We start from the raw sequence: 21627 nt of genomic DNA on the forward strand, positions 1-21627 counted from the left end.
CACGCACACGCGCACGTACACACGTAGACACACACGCGCACACGCACGTACACACGTACACACGCACACACGCACACGCGCACACGCACACGTACACACGCGCACACACGCACGTACACACGTACACACACACACACACGCATGTACACACGTACACACACACACACGCACACACGCACACACACGCACGTACGCACACACACACGCACGTACACACGCACACACACACACGCACGTACACACGCACACACACACACGCATGTACACACGTACACACGCGCACACGCGCACGTGCACACGCACACGCACGCACGCACCACGCCGGGCAGGAAGCGGCTGTTCTTGAACTTGCGGAGGTAAACGGCGATGAAGAAGGTGGATGCCATGAAGACGAGCGACATGAGCGCCGTGTTGGGGCAGCCCCGGGGATCCTCGTCCGCCGCTGGCCGGCACGCGGTCGCCCCCAGCGACGCCGACGAGTTGCCGGGGGCCTCGCTCGAGTTCCAGGCGACCGCGGGGGGCCTCACGCCGCCCACGTGGTCGCTCAGCAGCGGGTGGTCCTGGAAGATCTACCCCGGCGGGCATGGACGCGACCGCACGCTTAGAGGGACATCGGCGATTCGCGATCGTCGGCCAAGGAGGGGGGTTTGGTTCCCGTGGTGGCGGTGGCAGTGTTGGTGGTAGTGGCGGTGTTGGTGGTGATGGTGTCGGTGGTGGTGATGGTGTCGGTGGTGGTGATGGTGTCGGTGGTGGTGATGGTGGCGGTGGCTGTGGCGGTGGCGATGGTGGTGGTGGCGATGGTGGTGGTGGCGGTGTTGGTGGTGGCGGTGTTGGTGATGGTGGTGGAGGTGGTGGAGGTGGTGGTGGTGGTGGAGGTGGTGGTGGTGGTGATGGTAGTGGTGGCTGTGGCGATGGTGGTGGTGGCGGTATTGGTGGTAGTGGCGGTGTTGGTGGTGATGGTGTCGGTGGTGATGGTGGTGTTGGTGGTGGTGATGGTGTTGGTGGTGATAGTGGTGGAGGTGGTGGAGGTGATGGTGGCGGTGGCTGTGGCGGTGGTGGTGGTGGTGGTGGTGGTTTTGGTGGAGGTGGTGGTAGCGGTATTGGTGGAGGTGGCGGTGGCGGTGTTGGTGGTAGTGGCGGTGTTGGTGATGGTGGTGGAGGTGGTGGAGGTGGTGGTGGTAAAGGTGGTGGTGATGGTGGCGGTGGCTGTGGCGATGGTGGTGGTGGCGGTATTGGTGGAGGTGGCGGTGGCGGTGTTGTTGGTGGCGGCAGCGGTGGTGGCGGTGGTGTTGGTGATAGTGACGTGGCAGTGGCGGTGATGGTGTTGGTGGTTGTGGTGGTGACAATGGTGATGGAGAAGCGGTGGTGGCACCATCGCCATGAGGAACCAGAGTAGAGTCAAGGATTGCGATTCACGGGATGCAGATGTAGCGGTCCTCCTTAACGGTCCCCCAACATCGGCATTCCCTACTGCCTAGACCTCTGAATAGTGCAGTTGCCTACGTACGGTGTGAAAGAAGTTCAACATACATACAGTGATGATGCCAATCTCTGCACCTACTTTTCCAGGAGTAACCCCACAGTGTGACGATCTGAGTGATTGTGTGGATGTTGAACTTCGTACGGAGCCAATCGGAAGTGCGGGGTAAGGACAACAAACTAAGCTTCCTAATTTCGAAAGGAAGAGCGTTCCAGACGGCCGTAGAAGCGCATCTGAAAGGGCCGCGCGATGCGGTAACCACCGCCTTTGTTCAGTGAGTAGCCAAAAGCCGCTGCTGCTGCGAGAATGAGTGGAGTTGTCCTGATGGATGATGCTCCTTGCAAGGTATTGTCGTTCATATTGTGGTTTGGAATGAGGTGACAGAGATGAGGGGAGGGGGAGGAAATTGGAGAGGGGACTGTTCGGGATAAGGGGGCACGTTAGGGGACTGGTAGGAAGAGGAGAGAGCTGTGGATGAAGGAGGGAGCTGTGGATGAAGGAGGGAGCTGTGGGTGAAGGAGAGAGCTGTGGGTGAAGGAGGGAGCTGTATGTTGAGAGACCTGCGGATGAAGGAATGAGCTGTGGAGGAAGGAGATAGCTGTGGGTGAAGGAGGGAGCTGTGGCTGAAGGAGAGAGCTGTGGATGAAGGAGGGAGCTGTATGTTCAGAGAACTGCGGATGAAGGAATGGGCTGTGGAGGAAGGAGAGAGCTGTGGGTGAAGGAGAGAGCTGTGGGTGAAGGAGGGAGCTGTGGGTGAAGGAGGGAGCTGTGGGTGAAGGAGAGAGCTGTGGGTGAAGGAGAGAGCTGTGGGTGAAGGAGGGAGCTGTGGGTGAAGGAGGGAGCTGTGGGTGAAGGAGAGAGCTGTGGGTGAAGGAGGGAGCTGTGGGTGAAGGAGAGAGCTGTGGGTGAAGGAGAGAGCTGTGGGTGAAGGAGGGAGCTGTGGGTGAAGGAGAGAGCTGTGGGTGAAGGAGAGAGCTGTGGGTGAAGGAGGGAGCTGTGGGTGAAGGAGAGAGCTGTGGGTGAAGGAGAGAGCTGTGGGTGAAGGAGGGAGCTGTGTGTGACGGAACTGGAGTAAGCGGACTGTCTCGGCGTGCTGGTGAGGAGAGCGCCCGCCACACACAGAAACGAATGAGAGAGGGAAGGAGGGATGGCGGGACGGGGAATCCCTGCGACGGAGAAAGAGGAGGGCACGGCTCGCGATGAGCAGCAGGAAGAGATGAGGAGGAGGGTGACGAGCGCCAGGGCAGGAGGAGGAGGGGTGGGAGAAGGAATGACCGGCGCTAAGAGAGCGGTGGTGATGATGGTGATGATGAGAGGGTGGAGGGGAGAAGGGACGGAGAAGAGAGAAGGAAGGAGCGAGCAGCGGTGAGTTAACACGCGGGTGGGTGAGAAGTTTGGGCGAGTGGGTAAATGAACGAGTGAAACGGTGATTGAGTGAGTGAGTGCGCGAGTGAGCCATTCAATGCGTGGGTGGGTGCGAAGGTGGGCGAGTGGGTACATTGATGAGTGACATGGTGAGTGAGTGAGTTCAAGTTCATGGTTCAAGTCGATTTGGTGTAACCGGGTGAGAATCGTAAACACCAGGACGAGGTTGGGGAGGAGGTGGCGGTGGGGTCACCGAACAGAAGCCACCGCGTGGTCACACACACACATACCTCGTAGATCTTCTCGAAGGTCTCATAGATGAAGATGAGCGAGATGAGGAAGGCGAAGATCTCCTGGGTGAAGCGCGAGACGTAGCGCACCAGGAAGCTGCCCTCGGCCGCGACGAGCACGAGAACGAGCAGCACGAGCCACAGGCCCACCCAGACGCGGCCCGTCAGGTAGTCGAGCGAGTTGGACTCGCAAAACTACACACGCGCAAAGAAGACACGCGGGGTGGAGAGAGACACGGGGAGGAGAGACACACAGGGAGGAGAGAGACACGGGGATGAGACACAGGGAGGTGAGAGACACGGGGAGGTGAGAGACACGGGGAGGAGAGAGACACGGGGAGGAGAGAGACACGGGGTGGAGAGAGACACGGGGAGGAGAGAGACGCGGGGTGGAGAGAGACACGGGGAGGAGAGAGACGCGGGGAGGAGAGAGACACGGGGAGGAGAGAGACACGGGGAGGAGAGAGACACGGGGAGGAGAGAGACACGGGGTGGAGAGAGACACGGGGTGGAGAGAGACACGGGGAGGAGAGAGACGCGGGGAGGAGAGAGACGCGGGGAGGAGAGAGACGCGGGGAGGAGAGAGACGCGGGGTGGAGAGAGACACGGGGTGGAGAGAGACACGGGGTGGAGAGAGACACGGGGTGGAGAGAGACACGGGGAGGAGAGAGACGCGGGGTGGAGAGAGACACAGGGAGGAGAGAGATGCGGGGAGGAGAGAGACGCGGGGTGGAGAGAGACACGGGGTGGAGAGAGACACGGGGTGGAGAGAGACGCGGGGAGGAGAGAGACGCGGGGTGGAGAGAGACACGGGGTGGAGAGAGACACGGGGTGGAGAGAGACACGGGGAGGAGAGAGACACGGGGTGGAGAGAGACACGGGGTGGAGAGAGACACGGGGAGGAGAGAGACACGGGGAGGAGAGAGACACGGGGTGGAGAGAGACACGGGGAGGAGAGAGACACGGGGAGGAGAGAGACACGGGGAGGAGACAGACACAGGGAGGAGAGAGACACGGGGAGGAGAGAGACACGGGGAGGAGAGAGACACGGGGAGGAGACAGACACAGGGTGGAGAGAGACACGGGGAGGAGAGAGACACGGGGAGGAGAGAGACACGGGGAGGAGACAGACACAGGGAGGAGAGAGACACGGGGAGGAGACAGACACAGGGAGGAGAGAGACACAGGGAGGAGAGAGACACGGGGAGGAGACAGACACAGGGAGGAGAGAGACACGGGGAGGAGAGAGACACGGGGAGGAGACAGACACAGGGAGGAGAGAGACACAGGGAGGAGAGAGACACTGGGAGGAGAGAGACACGGGGAGGAGAGAGACACGGGGAGGAGAGAGACACAGGGAGGAGAGAGACACGGGGAGGAGAGAGACACGGGGAGGAGAGAGATACTGGGAGGAGAGAGACACGGGGAGGAGAGAGACATGGGGAGGAGAGAGACACGGGGAGGAGAGAGACACGGGGAGGAGAGAGACACTGGGAGGAGAGAGACACGGGGAGGAGAGAGACACGGGGAGGAGAGAGACACTGGGAGGAGAGAGACACGGGGAGGAGAGAGACACTGGGAGGAGAGAGACACGGGGAGGAGAGAGACACGGGGAGGAGAGAGACACGGGGAGGAGACAGACACAGGGAGGAGAGAGACACTGGGAGGAGAGAGACACGGGGAGGAGAGAGACACTGGGAAGAGAGAGACACGGGGAGGAGAGAGACATGGGGAGGAGAGAGACACGGGGAGGAGAGAGACACGGGGAGGAGAGAGACACTGGGAGGAGAGAGACACGGGGAGGAGAGAGACACGGGGAGGAGACAGACACAGGGAGGAGAGAGACATGGGGAGGAGAGAGACACGGGGAGGAGAGAGACACTGGGAGGAGAGAGACACGGGGAGGAGAGAGACACTGGGAGGAGAGAGACACTGGGAGGAGAGAGACACGGGGAGGAGAGAGACACGGGGAGGAGAGAGACACGGGGAGGAGAGAGACACTGGGAGGAGAGAGACACGGGGAGGAGAGAGACACGGGGAGGAGAGAGACACGGGGAGGAGAGAGACACGTGCTCGCACTACCCGCGCACTCACGGAAAAGAAGGCCTCCTCGAAGACGAGCAGGGGTCCGGAGAATCCGATGATGAGGAGCGGCTGCGCTCCGAGGAGAGCGAAGAGGATGCCCTGCGTGGAGGTGGCCACCACCAGCTCGGAGACCCCCATGAGGTTCCCCGTCGCTTCCCCTGCGGCACAGCGGACACGGCGGGGGCAACGTCACCACCTCATCCACCTCGTCCACCTCGCCCACCTCGCCCACCTCGTCCCAGCAGTCGCTCTGACCAAACGCATCCTCCGGATCGCGATACGCTGCCTGCCGACCCCCCACGATCCAACCCCCCCTCCCCCCCCCCCCCCGTCCACCTCTGTACTTGAAAATGTCGGAGTTGGGATTGTCCAATCACGGCATCATCTGGATTATGAGCGGTCCCACACTCACCGAGCAGGCCGCCGAAGGTGATGCAGGGCGAGAGGGCTGCGAAGTAGATGAAGATCATCGCCGGGAGGCACTGCACGTTGAAGGCGTCACGCAGGTCGGAAGCGTAGTGGCCGTATCGTCGCTTCATGTCGCACCACACCCCGCCGAACGGCACGCCGGTGCGTCGCAGTGGATCCTCGTCATCACCGCCATCGCCGCCGCCGCCGCCGCTGCCACAGCCGCCGGACGCCTCCGCGGCCGGAGCTTTGCCGTCAAGCGAGGGCTTTTGGTTGTCCTCGTCCGCGGCTGGGACGGTGAGCGGGGTAACGCGGGAGGGGAGAGGTCATGGAGTTTCATTGTCGTTGTTGTCATCATCGCCGTCATCATCGTCATCATCGCCGTCATTATCGTCATCATGATCATCATCGTCGTTAACATCATCATCATCATCATCGTCGTTATCAACATCATCGACATTATCATCATGATCATCATCGTTGTCATCATCGTCGACATCATCATCGGCATCATGATCATCGACATCATCATTGTCGTCGTCATCATCGTCATTATCATTGTCGTCATCATCACGCAGCCACCGGCACCTCAGCCAACTGCTGCAAGAACTTGGCAGGTACCACTGCCCCCCCCCCACCCCAAGGCTCGCAACCCCCCACCCCCGCCTAGTAGCGATGAGTAAAACATCGCCACTGGGGAGACAAAGGCGGCCGGGCGTGGTGCTGGCCGCCCACCCTCTCGTGTACCACAGTGTCAGCCTTCAAAGGCGTTGCTGCTACTCGCTAACGGTGTGTTAAGATCCATAATAGAGTTTTTTTTGGTGAGATCGTGTAAGTATATAAGTGTGTCATGAAACCCGCCACAACCCGCACACAGCCAACTCATAAGGGTTGTCACGTAAACAGAACGTGCCAGACTCTTAAGAGTTACACGGGGAATCTCTTCGACCCGAGTTCGATTTCCCGCTCACGGCCAACACCGGTGGCGATTATCCGAACCCGGTCCTGGGCCTCCAACCAGATCGACTCGGCCTCAAACGAGTACCCCGGTGCGGTGCGTGGTAAACGTCGCCACTCAAGGAGACAAAGCTGTGCCGTGCCGGCCTTCACAGGTGAAGCCCTTGCCCCAGCGGCCGGCCGAATGCCGCACGGGGGTATCGTCGCCCCGGGCGCGCGTCTCACCGCTCCGCTGCTGCCGACGCTTGTGCAGCACGGCGCGCTGGAACGACGGCACGGGCCCCAGCAGCTCGTGGTCGCTCAGCTCGGCGGGGGGCAGCACCACGCTGCTGTCCAGGAACTCGTTGATGGCGCACAACAGCTGGCGGCGGTCGTCCGCGCGGTAAGCCGTGTCGTGGAAGTCCTGGGCAGGTTACGACAGCGACGACAAGAAAGATGTACATTTAAAATAATGTACGGCAAACGTTTCATTCAAATGTATTTGAGCGCTTTTTGCCGGGTAAGGCCCACTGGGCTGCTGCGTAGCTCTTCTTCAGAGGCGGCCCGGCCACCACCAAGTGGTAGCTCGACAAAAAAAAGTGTCCCATCGCGTCGAAACGCACGGCGGCCAAATCCTCTGCACGCGCCGTCCTGAGCAAACTTCAGTCGCGTTGTCTGCGAGAAGTCGCCGGTCAAATCGAACGGACTTACCCCCCCCCCCACCCCCCTCGTCAACGCTCAACGCAGCGCGGGGTTATCGTCACCGTGTGAACATTTATAGCAGCCAAATACACTGAACGCAGGTCCGTCCATCGTACGTCCGTGTGTCCGTCCATGTGTCCATCTACTATCCGTGCGTCTGTGCGTGTGTCCATCCGTGTGTCCGTCTAACCATCCGTGCGTCTGTGCGTGTGTCCATCCGTGTGTCCGTCTACCATCCGTGCGTCTGTGCGTGTGTCCATCCGTGTGTCCATCTACCATCCGTGCGTCTGTGCGTGTGTCCATCCGTGTGTCCATCTACCATCCGTGCGTCTGTGCGTGTGTCCATCCGTGTGTCCATCTACCATCCGTGCGTCTGTGCGTGTGTCCATCCGTGTGTCCGTCTAACCATCCGTGCGTCTGTGCGTGTGTCCATCCGTGTGTCCGTCTACCATCCGTGCGTCTGTGCGTGTGTCCATCCGTGTGTCCGTCTACCATCCGTGCGTCTGTGCGTGTGTCCATCCGTGTGTCCGTCTACCATCCGTGCGTCTGTGCGTTTGTCCATCCGTGTGTCTATCTACCATCCGTGCGTCTGTGCGTGTGTCCATCCGTGTGTCCGTCTACCATCCGTGCGTCTCTGCGTGTGTCCATCCGTGTGTCCGTCTACCATCCGTGTGTCCGTCTACCATCCGTGTGTCCATCCGTGTGTCCGTCTAACCATCCGTGCGTCTGTGCGTGTGTCCATCCGTGTGTCCGTCTACCATCCGTGTGTCCATCCGTGTGTCCGTCTACCATCCGTGCGTGCGTGCACCTTGTCGGACATGAGCGCGGCGAGCGAGCGGCCCATCTCGTGGTAGTCCAGGCCCGCGGCCCGGGGCCCCAGCAGCAGAAAGACGAAGCGTGTGGGCACCGGCACCTCCAGCACGCCGGGCAGCACCACGCCACGGCGCAGACGCACAAACGCGGCCGCCGGCTGCGCCAGGAACTCGGCGTGGCCTGGGGGGTGGGGGAGAGGAGGCGGTAAGGGATGGAGGAGGAGGGGGGGAGAGATTTTAGAATTGAAGCGAAGTTGTGCTGGGGGATGATGATCCCAAGGTTCGCCCCGATCCCAAGTCTGACCCTGAAACTGACCCCGCCCTGCTGCTCCAGCAGAGTGGAGGCAGCAGTGGGAATCGAGCTCAGGTCGTAGAGCGGCGCACTAACCACTACACTACCGCCTCCCACACTCAACAACAACAACAACCGCCATTCGTCACTAAGTGGTAGTGACGTCACCACGGCGCTTGTGCCAGGCTATGTGCACGTTCAGGCCACGTGAAGTGTCGAATGCCCGCTGGCAGGAGGTCACAGGACAGACCCAGATGCCACGGGTCGACTGACTGAGATGATTGGACGATGCACCACCTGTGGCCCCCTATTGTGCCAACTCGCTGTGTTTTAGCCGCCCGGAACTCCGCTAGTTGTTGTGAACGTCGCTCCTCTTATACACGCACACTTACACACACACACTGGCACACACTGACACACACTGCCACACACACTGACACACACACTGACACACACACTGCCACACACTGCCACACATACACTGCCACACACACTGCCACACACACTGACACACACACTGACACACACTGACACACACACTGACACACACTGGCATACCACACTGACACACACTGGCACACCACACTGACACATACACTGACACACACACTGACACACACTGACACACACACTGCCACACACACTGACACACACTGACACACACACTGACACACACACTGCCACACACACTGCCACAAACACTGCCACACACACTGACACACACACTGAGACACACTGCCACACACACTGCCACACACACTGACACACACACTAAGACACACTGCCACACACACTGCCACACACACTGACACACACACTGACACACACATTGAGACACACACACTGACACACACTGGCACACCACACTGACACACACACACTGCCACACACACTGACACACACACACTGACACACACACTGGCGCACACATTGAGACACACACACTGACACACACTGGCACACCACACTGACACACACTGGCACACCACACGTGCTCACCCACGAGAACGAGCGTGGCCTCAGCTCCGTGAGGGATCTTCTCTAGCAGCTTGGGCCGACGGTCGGCCGCCGTGAACGTGAGGCTCCGCTACACAAAGACAAAGAGCCCCCGTGTAGCCTTAGCGGACTGTTGGGGCAAATGTAGTTAGCACACGGACACACGCACACACACACACGGACAAAGACAAAGGTCCCCCGTGTAGCCTGTAACAGACTGTTGGGGCAAGCGCTGTTAGCGAGCAGCACCTATGAAGGCCGGCACGGCACACGAAGGGGTGGGTGTGCCGACACCACGCCCGACCGCCTTTGTCTCCCCAGTGGCGATGTTTACTACACACTGCACCAGGAACTCGTTTGAGGCTGAGTCGACCTTGGGGAGGAGGCCCCGGACCGGTTCAGATAATCGTCACCGGGTATTGGTGGCCTTGAGTGTGACTCGAACTCGGGTGGCCGGGTTGGTAGTGCGGTGACTGGGAATTCGCCTGTGTGGTCCCTGGCCTGCGAGGTCACGGCAGGATGTCTACTGTTGTGGGTACACCCGGGACACACGCGGCATAGTACCGGACCTAGTGGGGGCTTGGCTGAGCGCTGGTTCAGCGCGGTGGCACCACGCAACGGCGTGCGGTGCGGGCTCCCGTTGAGAGAGCGAGGGAGCGTCAGCCAGCCGGGGTTACGTTGGGGGCACGATACTCTGGCTGACCTGGGGACACGTGACCGGATGATACTGGAGGGGGGGGGGGGCACCGGCGGAGGGGGGCCAATGGGTGGTCACGTGGTCCGGGAAGAACTCTCGAGAGCCTTCGGGCAAGGGCGAGAGAGATCGAGAAGGTGGGCGGGGCGAGAGAGATCGAGAAGGTGGGCGGCGCGAGAGAGACGGAGGTGGGCGGGGCGAGAGAGATCGAGAAGGTGGGTGGGGCGAGAGAGATGGAGAAGGTGGGCGGGGCGAGAGAGATCGAGAAGGTGGGCGGGGCGAGAGAGATGGAGGTGGGCGGGGCGAGAGAGATGGAGAAGGTGGGCGGGGCGAGAGAGACGGAGGTGGGCGGGGCGAGAGAGATGGAGAAGGTGGGCGGGGCGAGAGAGATGGAGAAGGTGGGCGGGGCGAGAGGCGGAGCCAGCCCCAGCCCGGCCCGCTATAAGGGGGGTGCCCTGAGATGGGCTCAGGGTTCTTGCTGTTGGAGAGGCAGGGGATCCACGTCAAGCTGAAGAAGCCTCCAGCCACGCGGTCCGGGACCCAGCTTACGGTCCGGACCGGGATAGCGGAACCGTGTCTAGTTCTGCCGTAGCATGGTTAGTTGGGCATTCAACACCCAAGTGCAGGTTGTGTTAATAGCCTGGCGTGTGTTGTGTTAGTAGCCTGGAGTGTGTTGTGTTAATAGCCTGGCGTGTGTTGTGTTAGTAGCCTGGAGCGTGTTGTATTAATAGCCTGGAGTGTGTTGTGTTAATAGCCTGGCGTGTGTTGTGTTAGTAGCCTGGAGTGTGTTGTATTAATAGCCTGGAGTGTGTTGTGTTAATAGCCTGGAGTGTGTTGTATTAATAGCCTGGAGTGTGTTGTGTTAATAGCCTGGAGTGTGTTGTGTTAATAGCTTGGAGTGTGTTGTGTTAATAGCCTGGGGTGTGTTGTGTTAATAGCCTGGAGTGTGTTGTGTTAATAGCCTGGAGTGTGTTGTATTAATAGCCTGGAGTGTGTTGTGTTAATAGCCTGGAGTGTGTTGTGTTAATAGCCTGGAGTGTGTTGTATTAATAGCCTGGGGTGTGTTGTGTTAATAGCCTGGAGTGTGTTGTGTTAATAGCCTGGGGTGTGTTGTGTTAGTAGCCTGGAGTGTGTTGTGTTAATAGCCTGGAGTGTGTTGTATTAATAGCCTGGAGTGTGTTGTGTTAATAGCCTGGAATGTGTTGTATTAATAGCCTGGAGTGTGTTGTGTTAATAGCCTGGAGTGTGTTGTGTTAATAGCCTGGAGTGTGTTGTGTTAATAGCCTGGGGCGTGTTGTGTTAATAGCCTGGATTGTGTTGTGTTAATAGCCTGGGGTGTGTTGTGTTAATAGCCTGGGGTGTGTTGTGTTAATAGCCTGGGGTGTGTTGTGTTAATAGCCTGGAGTGTGTTGTGTGAATAGCCTGGAGTGTGTTGTGTCAATAGCTTGGAGTATGTTGTGTCAATAGCCTGGAGTGTGTTGTGTTAATAGCCTGGAGTGTGTTGTGTTAATAGCTTGGAGTATGTTGTGTTAATAACCTGGAGTGTGTTGTGTTAATAGCCTGCAGTGTGTTGTGTTAATAGCCTGGAGTGTGTTGTGCTAATAGCCTGGAGTGTGTTGTGTTAATAGCCTGGAGTGTGTTGTGTTAATAGCCTGGAGTGTGTTGTGTTAATAGCCTGGAGTGTGTTGTGTTAATAGCCTGGAGTGTGTTGTGTTAATAGCCTGGAGTATGTTGTGTTAATAACCTGGAGTGTGTTGTGTTAATAACCTTGAGTGTGTTGTGTTAATAGCCTGGAGTGTGTTGTGTTAATGGCCTAGAGCATGTTGTGTTAATAGCCTGTAGTATATTGTGCTAAGAGTTTAATAAAAGGTGTTGCTCTCAAGACAACGTCTGCGACTCAGTTGGACTCACTACAGTAGCTCTAACCACTACACCACCGCTCTCCACGTGAACACACACACGGAGACTCAACAACAACAACAACAACCGCCATTCGCCACTAAGTGGCGGTGACGTCACCACGACGCTTGTGCCAGGCTATGTGCACCCTGAGGCCACGTGAAGTGTCGAACGCCCGCTGGCAGGTGGTCACGGGGCAGACCCAGGTGCCACGGGTCGACTGACTGAGATGACTGGCTGATGCACCACCTGTGCCCCCTACTGTGCCAACCTGCTGTGCTTTAGTCACCCGGCGCTCCGCTCGCTGTTGTGAGCGTCGCTCCTCCGCCCTCCGTTGTTGTTGGAGGGCGACTGCCTCCAACTGCCCAGTAGCATCCTTCACGAGCCTCCTCCACAGAGGCCGATCTTGACACCGCTGGTACCAGTCATCGGCAAGTCCACTCAGCTCCACGTCCTCCTGTACCACATCACTCCATCTCTTCTCTAGCCCGTACCACGCCCGCTTAGCCCCCTCAATCCGGCCAAACAAAAGCTGTTTCGGCATGCGGTGGCTGGGCATGCGGGCTACATGACCCAGCCATCGCAGCCTTGCCTGCCGGAGGAGCTCACCGATGGGACCCTGCCCAGATCTTTCAAGGATTTGTGAGCTCCTCACACAATCCAGTCTGGTTAAACCCAGGATGGATCGTAGGCAGGCCAGCCTAAATGTTTCTAACCGGCGAAGATGTTCCATTAGGGGGGTCCACGTTTCGCAAGCGTAGAGAAGGGAGGGAATGACCGTGGCCGAGAAGACCTGAAGCTTAGTGCGGAGCGACAGACCAGGTAGCTTCCACACAGCGTTATGCAACCGATGAAAAGATATTGCCGCTCGACTGATTCGGAGTGAGACCTCTGCTGTTAAACTGGAGCCAGTCATAAGCACACTGCCCAGGTATGGGAAACTCTCCACTCTCTCCACAACTGCCCCATCACCGATTGGGAGTTGTGGGGGTGGAGTGTCCGATGGTACAAAATACCCAGGCAGGTGCTTAGTTTTGGTGGGGCTGATGGTAAGGCCCCACCTCTTAGTGGCACGCTCCAGTCTCAGCAGCAGCGTCTCCAACTCCTCCTCTGACTGAGCAGCTATTACCAAGTCATCAGCATACATAACGTGGTTGAGCAATAGGGAGCCATCCCTTGACCGCACCCGGGCATCGATTAGCCTCCCATTATATCTGTACCATATGGAGATTCCCCCGGTACAGCTATTGAAGGCTTCACGAACTACGTGGTCAAAATAGATGTTAAATAATGTGGGAGCCAGAGGACATCCCTGTCGCACCCCAAGGTGTACAGGGAATGGCTCTGACTCCCGGCCACGTAGTTTTACCCGGGCCCGCTCACCATCATGAAGGTCTTTAATGATCGTGAGCAGAGGGTCAGGTACTCCAAAAGCACGAAGAACGACCCAGAGCCCAGGCCTACTGATGGTATCATAGGCCTTGACCAGGTCAATAAAGCAGAGATGTAGGTCTTGTTGGAATTCCCTACACCTCTGCTGTAGCAGACGGACAGAAAATATGGCATCTGTGCAGGACCGCCCTTTCCTGAAACCGCATTGGGGCTCCGCAAGCCTCTCCTCAGCGTGTCTGGCAAGGCGATGCTGAATAATCCTTGCCAGGACCTTTCCCGGCACACTGAGGAGTGAGATGCCCCTGTAGTTGTTACAGTCTGTGCGGTCCCCCTTCTTAAAAAGGGGGACCACCAGGGCATCCTTCCAATTGTGCGGAACCCGTCCAGTGGTCCAGACTGTTGTTATGATGTCATATAGGGCAGTCTGTGCACAAACGCCACCCTCCCTCAGCATTTCGCTTGGGAGATCATCTCTGCCCGCTGCCTTTCCTGGTCTCAGACTCCGGATCGCCTTCAATACTTCCTCAGCAGATGGCACCTCAGCCAGCCACTCACAGGGGGTGACTTCATCCAATATTTGAGGCACCGCAGCCTCAGCAGGGTCATCCTCACTTTGTGCCACGGTGTTTTCCTGGCTGAGGGATTTTCCCTCCCCCAGGACCTCACAGAAATGCTCAGCAAATCTGCGAACCTGTTCCTGGGGGTCGGAAATTGGATCACCGTTTTTTCCCCTAATGATGGTAATAGGTGTGGCGCTGCAGGTTACTTTTTTGATGGAGTTAAATAGAGATTTGTGATCACGGGCCACTGAGGCAGACTCCATCTCCTCAGCAACCCGCGACCACCACCCATCCTTGCAGCGCCTCACGGCTCTCCGAACCTCCGAGCGAAGGCTGCAGTAAGCCTCCTCATTCTCTGACGTGGGATTCTGTAGCCGATGACAGTGGGCCTGTCGCTTTTTCTCAACCATCCTGAACAACTCCTCTGTCATCCAGGGTGTCTGGGGAGGTCTGGACCGCGTACCCAAAGCAGCCATTGCAGCTGCATGAGTGACAGTCCTAAACCTCGCCCATTTACCCTTGACATCAGGAGGAGTCGGGGACGATGCCAATCCCAGCCGCAAGCGATGATGAAATTCTCGCTTGCAACTTTCATCAGATAACTGAGACCAGGCCACTTTAGGTTGGAATGGGGTCCTGGGTGTACACCCGCCACCGACACACACACGGAGACTCACACACACTCACACACACGGAGACTCGCACACACTCACACACACGGAGACTCACACACACACACACGGAGACTCACACACACTCACACACACGGAGACTCACACACACTCACACACGGAGACTCACATACTCACACACACAGAGACAACAACAACCGCCATTCGGCACTAAGTGGCGGTGAGGTCACCACGACGCTTGTGCCAGGCCATGTGCACCTTGAGACCATATGAAGTGTCGAACGCCCGCGGGCAGGAGGTCACGGGGCAGACACAAGTGCCACGGGTCGACTGACTGAGATGACTGAGATGACTGGCTGATGCACCACCTGTGCCCCCGACTGTGCCAACCTGCTGTGCTTTAGCTACCTGGCGCTCCGCTCGTTGTTTTGAGCGTCGCTCCTCCGCCCTCCGTTGTTGTTGGAGGGCGACAACCTCCAACTGCCCAGTAGCGTCCTTCACGAGCCTCCTCCACAGAGGCCGATCTTGACACCGCTGGTACCAGTCATCGGCAAGTCCACTCAGCTCCACGTCCTCCTGTACCATATCACTCAATCTCTTCTCTAGCCCCTGCCGCGCCCGTTTAGCCCCCTCGATCCGGCCGAACAAAAGCTGTTTCGGCATGCGGTGGCTGGGCATGCGGGCTACATGACCCAGCCAACGCAGCCCTGCCTGCCGGAGGAGCTCACCGATGGGACCTTGCCCAGATCTTTCAAGGATTTGTGAGCTCCTCACACAATCCAGCCTGGTTAAACCCAGGATGGATCGTAGGCAGGCTAGCCTAAATGTTTCTAACCGGCGAAGATGTTCCATTAGGGGAGTCCACGTTTCGAAAGCGTAGAGAAGGGAGGGAATGACCGTGGCCGAGAAGACCTGAAGCTTAGTGCAGAGCGACAGACCAGGTAGCTTCCACACAGCGTTACGCAACCGATGAAAAGATATTGCCGCTCGACTGCTGTTAAACTGGAGCCGGTCATAAGCACACTGCCCAGGTATGGGAAATTCTCCACTCCACAACTGCCCCATCACCGATTGGGAGTTGTGGGGTGGAGTGTCCGATGGTACAAAATACCCAGGCAGGTGCTTAGTTTTGGTGGGGCTGATAGTAAGGCCCCATCTCTTAGTGGCAAACTCCAGTCTCAGCAGCAGCGTCTCCAACTCCTCCTCTGAATGAGCAGCTATTACCAAATCATCGGCATACATAACGTGGTTGAGCAATAGGGAGCCATCCCTTGACCGCACCCAGGCATCGATCAGCCTCCCATTATATCTGCACCATATGGAGATTCCCCCGGTACAGCTATTGACCTTCACGAACTACGTGGTCAAAATAGATGTTAAATAATGTGAGAGCCAGAGGACATCCCTGTCGCACCCCAAGGTGTACAGGGAATGGCTCTGACTCCCGGCCACGTAGTTTTACCCGGGCCCACTCACCATCATGAAGGTCCTTAATGATCGTGAGTAGAGGGTCAGGTACTCAAAAAGCATGAAGAACAACCCAGAGTCCAGGCCTACTGATGGTATCATAGGCCTTGACCAGGTCAATAAAGTAGAGATGTAGGTCTTGCTGGAACTCCCTACACCTCTGCTGTAGCAGACGGACAGAAAATATGGCACCTGTGCAGGACCGCCCTTTCCTGAAACCGCATTGGGGCTCCGCAAGCCTCTCCTCAGCATGCCTGGCAAGGCGTGTTGAATAATCCTTGCCAGGACCTTTCCCGGCACACTGAGGAGTGAGATGCCGCTGTAGTTGTTACAGTCTGTGCGGTCCCCCTTCTTAAAGAGGGGGACCACCAGGGCATCCTTCCAATCCTGCGGAACACGTCCAGTGGTCCAGACTGTTGTTATGATGTCATATAGTGCAATCTGTGCACAAACGCCACTCTCCCTCAGCATTTCGCTTGGGAGATCATCTCTGCCCGCTGCCTTTCCTGGTCTCAGACTCCGGATTGCCTTCAGTACTTCCTCAACAGATGGCACTTCAGCCAGCCACTCACAGAGGGTGACTTCTTCCAATATTTGAGGCACCGCAGCCTCAGCAGGGTCATCCTCACTTTGTGCCACGATGTTTTCCTGGCTGAGGGATTTTCCCTCCCCCAGGACCTCACAGAAATGCTCAGCAAATCTGCAAACCTGTTCCTGGGGGTCGGAGATTGGATCACCGTTTTTTCCCCTAATGATGGTAATAGGTGTGGCGCTGCAGGTTACTTTTTTGATGGAGTTAAATAGAGATTTGTGATCGCGGGCCACTGAGGCAGACTCCATCTTCTCAGCAACCCGCGAACACCACCCATCCTTGCAGCGCCTCACGGCTCTCCGAACCTCCAAGCGAAGGCTGCGGTAAGCCTCCTCATTCTCTGACGTGGGATTCTGTAGCCGATGACAGTGGGCCTGTCGCTTTTTCTCAACCATCCTGAACAACTCCTCTGTCATCCAGGGTGTCTGGGGAGGTCTGGACCGCGTACCCAAAGCAGCCATTGCAGCTGCATGAGTGACAGTCCTAAACCTCGCCCATTTACCCTTGACATCAGGAGGAGTCGGGGACGATGCCAATCCCAGCCGCAAGCGATGATGAAATTCTCGCTTGCAACTTTCATCAGATAACTGAGACCAGGCCACTTTAGGTTGGAATGGGGTCCTGGGTGTACACCCACCACCGGAGCGGAAGAATGGCAGGCACATCTTAAAGATGACAAGTCGATGGTCAGAGGACAGATCAGCTCCACGGTAGGTCCTAGTGTCAAGGACATGGGCTCGCATCCGCTGGTCCGTCACTATGTAGTCCAGCAGATGTTCTTGCTTGGACCCGGCATGCATCCATGATGTTGTGTGGATGCGCCGATGCCGGAACAGCGTGTTGGTAATTACAAGCCCATGGGCTGCAGAATAATCTAGCAGCCTCCTACCGTTGTTAATGAGCTGATCTGGCCCATGCCCTCCAATCACTCCAGACCAGGTGCCATCATCATGACCCACTCGGGCATTGAAGTCACCCAACAAGATGACTCTATCTCGAGGGGCGTCTTTAGCCCCACCTGTGACAGGAGGTCATAGAAGGCATCTGACTCATTGGCTTTGCCTGCATCCCTCCACGGATGTTCTTCTTCAGTGGGGGCATAAGTAACCACAACCACCACTCCTCGCCTCCGATTGATGGGAAGGCGAGCCCAAAGTAGCCTGGGGCTTACAGCTTCCCACAACTCACCGCCACGCTCCCACGCCCCCCTCATTTTTTTGTTCATAAGATCCGGCAAAACAACTCCCTACCTCCTCGCGGTGCCGGACGGGCAACTCTGTCATGGACAGTGCTGTGGGGGGAGGTCCAATTCTGATTGGCCCCTCCTCTCATGGCGTCTGTGACCACCACAGGGGCTAAACGTGGGCTCTGGATGGGTGCGAGGGGCTGGTAACCCCTCCACCTTCAAAAATGTACCACTAAACCACGCGTAAATATCTAACGGAGACTCACACACACTCACACACATGGCGACTCACACACTCACACGCACGGAGACTCACACACACTCACACACACGGAGACACACTCACACACACGGAGACTCACACACACACGGAGACTCACACACACACGGAGACTCACACACACATGGAGACTCACACACACTCACACAAACGGAGACTTACACACACGGAGACTCACACTCACACACGTAGACTCACACACACACGGAGACTCACACACACGGAGACTCACACAAACTCACACACACGGAGACTCACATACACTCACTCACACACACGGAGACTCACACACACACGGAGACTCACACACACTCACACACACTCACACACACGGAGACTCACACACACTCACACACACGGAGACTCACACACACTCACACACACGGAGACTCACACACACTCACACACACGGAGACTCACACACACACGGAGACTCACACACATACGATGGCTTACGACCACGAAGATGATGATGATGGTGTCATCTGTACTGGTTGTGATGTGTATTGGTAGGGTTAGTATTGGTAGGGTTAGTATCAGTAGTTAGTATTGGTAGGGTTAGTATTGGTAGGGTTAGTATTGGTAGGGTTAGTGTCAGTAGTTAGTATTGGTAGGGTTAATGTTGGTATGGTTAGTGTCAGTAGTTAGTGTTGGTAGGGTTGCTATTGGTAGGGTTAGTGTCAGTAGTTAGTATTGGTAGGGTTAGCATTGGTAGGGTTAGTGTCAGTAGTTAGTATTGGTAGGGTTAGTGTCGGTATGGTTAGTGTCAGTAGTTAGTATTGGTAGGGTTAGCATTGGTAGGGTTAGTGTCAGTAGTTAGAATTGGTAGTTAGTATTGGTAGTTAGAGTTGGTAGTTAGTGTTGGTAGTTAGAGTTGGTAGTTAGTATTGGTAGTTAGTGTTGGTAGTTAGTGTTGGTAGTTAGTGTTGGTAGTTAGAGTTGGTAGTTAGAGTTGGTAGTTAGAGTTGGTAGTTAGTGTCGGTAGTTAGTATTGGTAGTTAGAGTTGGTAGTTAGTGTTGGTAGTTAGTGTTGGTAGTTAGTGTTGGTAGTTAGTGTTGGTAATTAGTGTTGGTAGTTCGTGTTGGTAGTTAGTGTTGGTAGTTAGTGTTGGTAGTTAGTATTGGTAGTTAGTGTTGGTAGTTAGTATAGGTAGTTAGTGTTGGTAGTTAGTATTGGTAGTTAGTGTTGCTAATTAGTGTTGGTAGTTAGGGTTGGTAGTTAGTGTTGGTAGTTCGTGTTGGTAATTAGTGTTGGTAGTTCGTGTTGGTAGTTAGTGTTGGTAGTAAGTGTTGCTAGTTAGGGTTGGTAGTTAGTGTTGGTAGTTAGTATTGGTATTTAGTGTTGGTAGTTAGTATTGGTAGTTAGTGTTGGTAGTTAGTATTGGTAGTTAGAGTTGCTAGTTAGTGTTGGTAGTTAGTGTTGCTAGTTAGGGTTGGTAGTTAGTGTTGGTAGTTAGTGTTGGTAGTTAGTGTTGGTAGTTAGTGTTGGTAGTTAGTGTTGGTAGTTAGAGTTGGTAGTTAGTGTTGGTAGTTAGTGTTGGTAGTTAGTGTTGGTAGTTAGAGTTGGTAGTTAGAGTTGGTAGTTAGTGTTGGTAGTTAGTGTTGCTAGTTAGTGTTGGTAGTTAGTGTTGCTAGTTAGTGTTGCTAGTTAGAGTTGGTAGTTAGTGTTGGTAGTTAGAGTGGGTAGTTAGTGTTGGTAGTTAGTGTTGGTAGCGGCATCATCGCTAGCGCTGGCGGTGACGCTGGTCCTGGCTGTGATCTCGGAGGTTTCGGCGGTCACCTTGGGCCACCGTGCGGCCTCCACGTCGCGGTGAGCGGCGGTGGCCCCGGGCGGCGTTGGGCCCCTGCCGGGCGAGCCGGGGGCCGAGCCGGGGGCCGAGCCGGGGGCCGAGCCGGGGGCCGAGCCGGGGGCCGAGCCCGGCCCGCCCCGCAGGGCGCCGCGGCGCCAGCTGCTGGCCCGCAGGCGCAGGGAGCCGAGGCCGCTGCGGAGCAAAGCGGCGGCCGCCGGCTCACAGTCACACGGCAGGCTGGGGGGGAGGGGGGAGGGGGGGGAGGGTTAGTGAGCACTCGTGTGTTGGAGTGTGAGTGAGTGGGTGAGTGGTGAGTGAGTGAGTGGTGAGTGGGTGAGTGAGCGGCACCTGTGGCGCAGGGTGAGTGAGTGGTTAGTGCGTGGTGAGTGGTGAGTGGTTAGTGCGTGGTGAGTGAGTTGTGAGTGAGTGGTGAGTGAGTGGTGAGTGAGTGAGTGAGTGGTGAGTGAGTGGTGAGTGAATGGTGAGTGGTGAGTGAGTGAGTGGTGAGTGAGTGAGTGGTGAGTGGTTAGTGAGTGAGTGAGTGGTGAGTGGTTAGTGAGTGGTGAGTGAGTGAGTGGTGAGTGAGTGAGTGGTGAGTGGTGAGTGAGTGCGTGGTGAGTGGTGAGTGGTTAGTGCGTGGTGAGTGGTGAGTGAGTGGTGAGTGAGTGCGTGGTGAGTGAGTGGTGAGTGAGTGGTGAGCGGCACCTGTGGTGCTGGGTGAGTGGTGAGTGAGTGCGTGGTGAGTGGTGAGTGGTGAGTGAGTGGTGAGTGAGTGCGTGGTGAGTGAGTGGTGAGTGAGTGGTGAGCGGCACCTGTGGCGCTGGGTGAGTGCACGGAGCAGGGGGTCACGGTCACGTGCCCGGATGATGGCGCTGGCGGCGAGCAGCTGGGTGAGTCTCGCCGCGACCCCCGGCAGGGTCGCCTCGGCCACGTCCAGGTGCACCACGCCTGGCACGCACACGGACAAAGATCCCCCGTGTGGCCTTGACAGACTGTAGGGGCAAGTGCTGTTAACGAGCACACACACACATAGACACACACACAACAACCGCCATTCGCCACTAAGTGGCGGTGACATCATCATGGCGCTTGTACCAGGCTAGGTGCACGTTGAGGCCACGTGAAGTGTCGAACGCCGGCTGACAGGAGGTCACGGGGCAGACCCAGGTGCTACGGGTCGACTAAGATGACCGAGATGACTGAGATGACTGGCTGATGCACCACCTGTGCCCCCTACTGTGCCAAGCTGCTGTGCTTTAGCCACCCGGCGCTCCGCTCGTTGTTCTGAGCGTCGCTCCTCCGCCCTCCCTTGTTGTTGGAGGGCGACTGCCTCCAACTGCCCAGTAGCATCCTTCACGAGCCTCCTCCACAGAGGCCGATCTTGACACCGCTGCTACCGGTCATCGGCAAGTCCACTCAGCTCCACATCTTCCTGTACCACATCACTCCATCTCTTCTCTAGCCCGTGCCGAGCCCGTTTAGCCCCCTCTATCTGGCCGAACAAAAGTTGTTTAGGCATGCGGTGACTGGGCATGCGGGCTACGTGACCCAGCCAACGCAGCCTTGCCTGCTGGAGGAGCTCACCGATGGCATTTTGCCCAGATCTTTCAAGGATTTGTGAGCTCCTCACACAATCCAGCCTGGTTAAACCCAGGATGGATCGTAGACAGGCTAGCCTAAATGTTTCTAACCGGCGAAGATGTTCCATTAGGGGGGTCCACGTTTCGCAAGCGTAGAGAAGAGAGGGAATGACTGTGGCCGAGAAGACT

The 21627-nt window shown here is 56.8% G+C and overlaps 1 protein-coding gene across 3 annotated transcripts in view; it reads right to left on the bottom strand.

Annotated features, from left to right (window-relative positions):
* Positions 1 to 21627, bottom strand: part of LOC116954669 (anion exchange protein 2-like) — a 62218-nt gene that overhangs the window by 13576 nt on the left and 27015 nt on the right. For all 3 annotated transcript variants that reach the window (XM_076052562.1, XM_076052563.1, XM_076052564.1), the window contains 9 exons: positions 20671 to 20806; positions 19849 to 20095; positions 9370 to 9457; positions 8075 to 8259; positions 6811 to 6988; positions 5633 to 5917; positions 5230 to 5378; positions 3136 to 3330; positions 318 to 569 (listed from right to left, as the gene is read on the bottom strand). In XM_076052562.1, the coding sequence (XP_075908677.1) occupies positions 318 to 569; positions 3136 to 3330; positions 5230 to 5378; positions 5633 to 5917; positions 6811 to 6988; positions 8075 to 8259; positions 9370 to 9457; positions 19849 to 20095; positions 20671 to 20806 (1715 nt within the window). The remainder of the gene's footprint in view (positions 1 to 317; positions 570 to 3135; positions 3331 to 5229; positions 5379 to 5632; positions 5918 to 6810; positions 6989 to 8074; positions 8260 to 9369; positions 9458 to 19848; positions 20096 to 20670; positions 20807 to 21627) is intronic.

Source organism: Petromyzon marinus, chromosome 56 (assembly GCF_048934315.1).
Source record: "Petromyzon marinus isolate PM22_M1 ecotype Great Lakes invasive population chromosome 56, UKy_Petmar_22M1.pri1.0, whole genome shotgun sequence".
In the NCBI taxonomy this organism is placed as follows: Eukaryota; Metazoa; Chordata; class Hyperoartia; order Petromyzontiformes; family Petromyzontidae; genus Petromyzon; species Petromyzon marinus.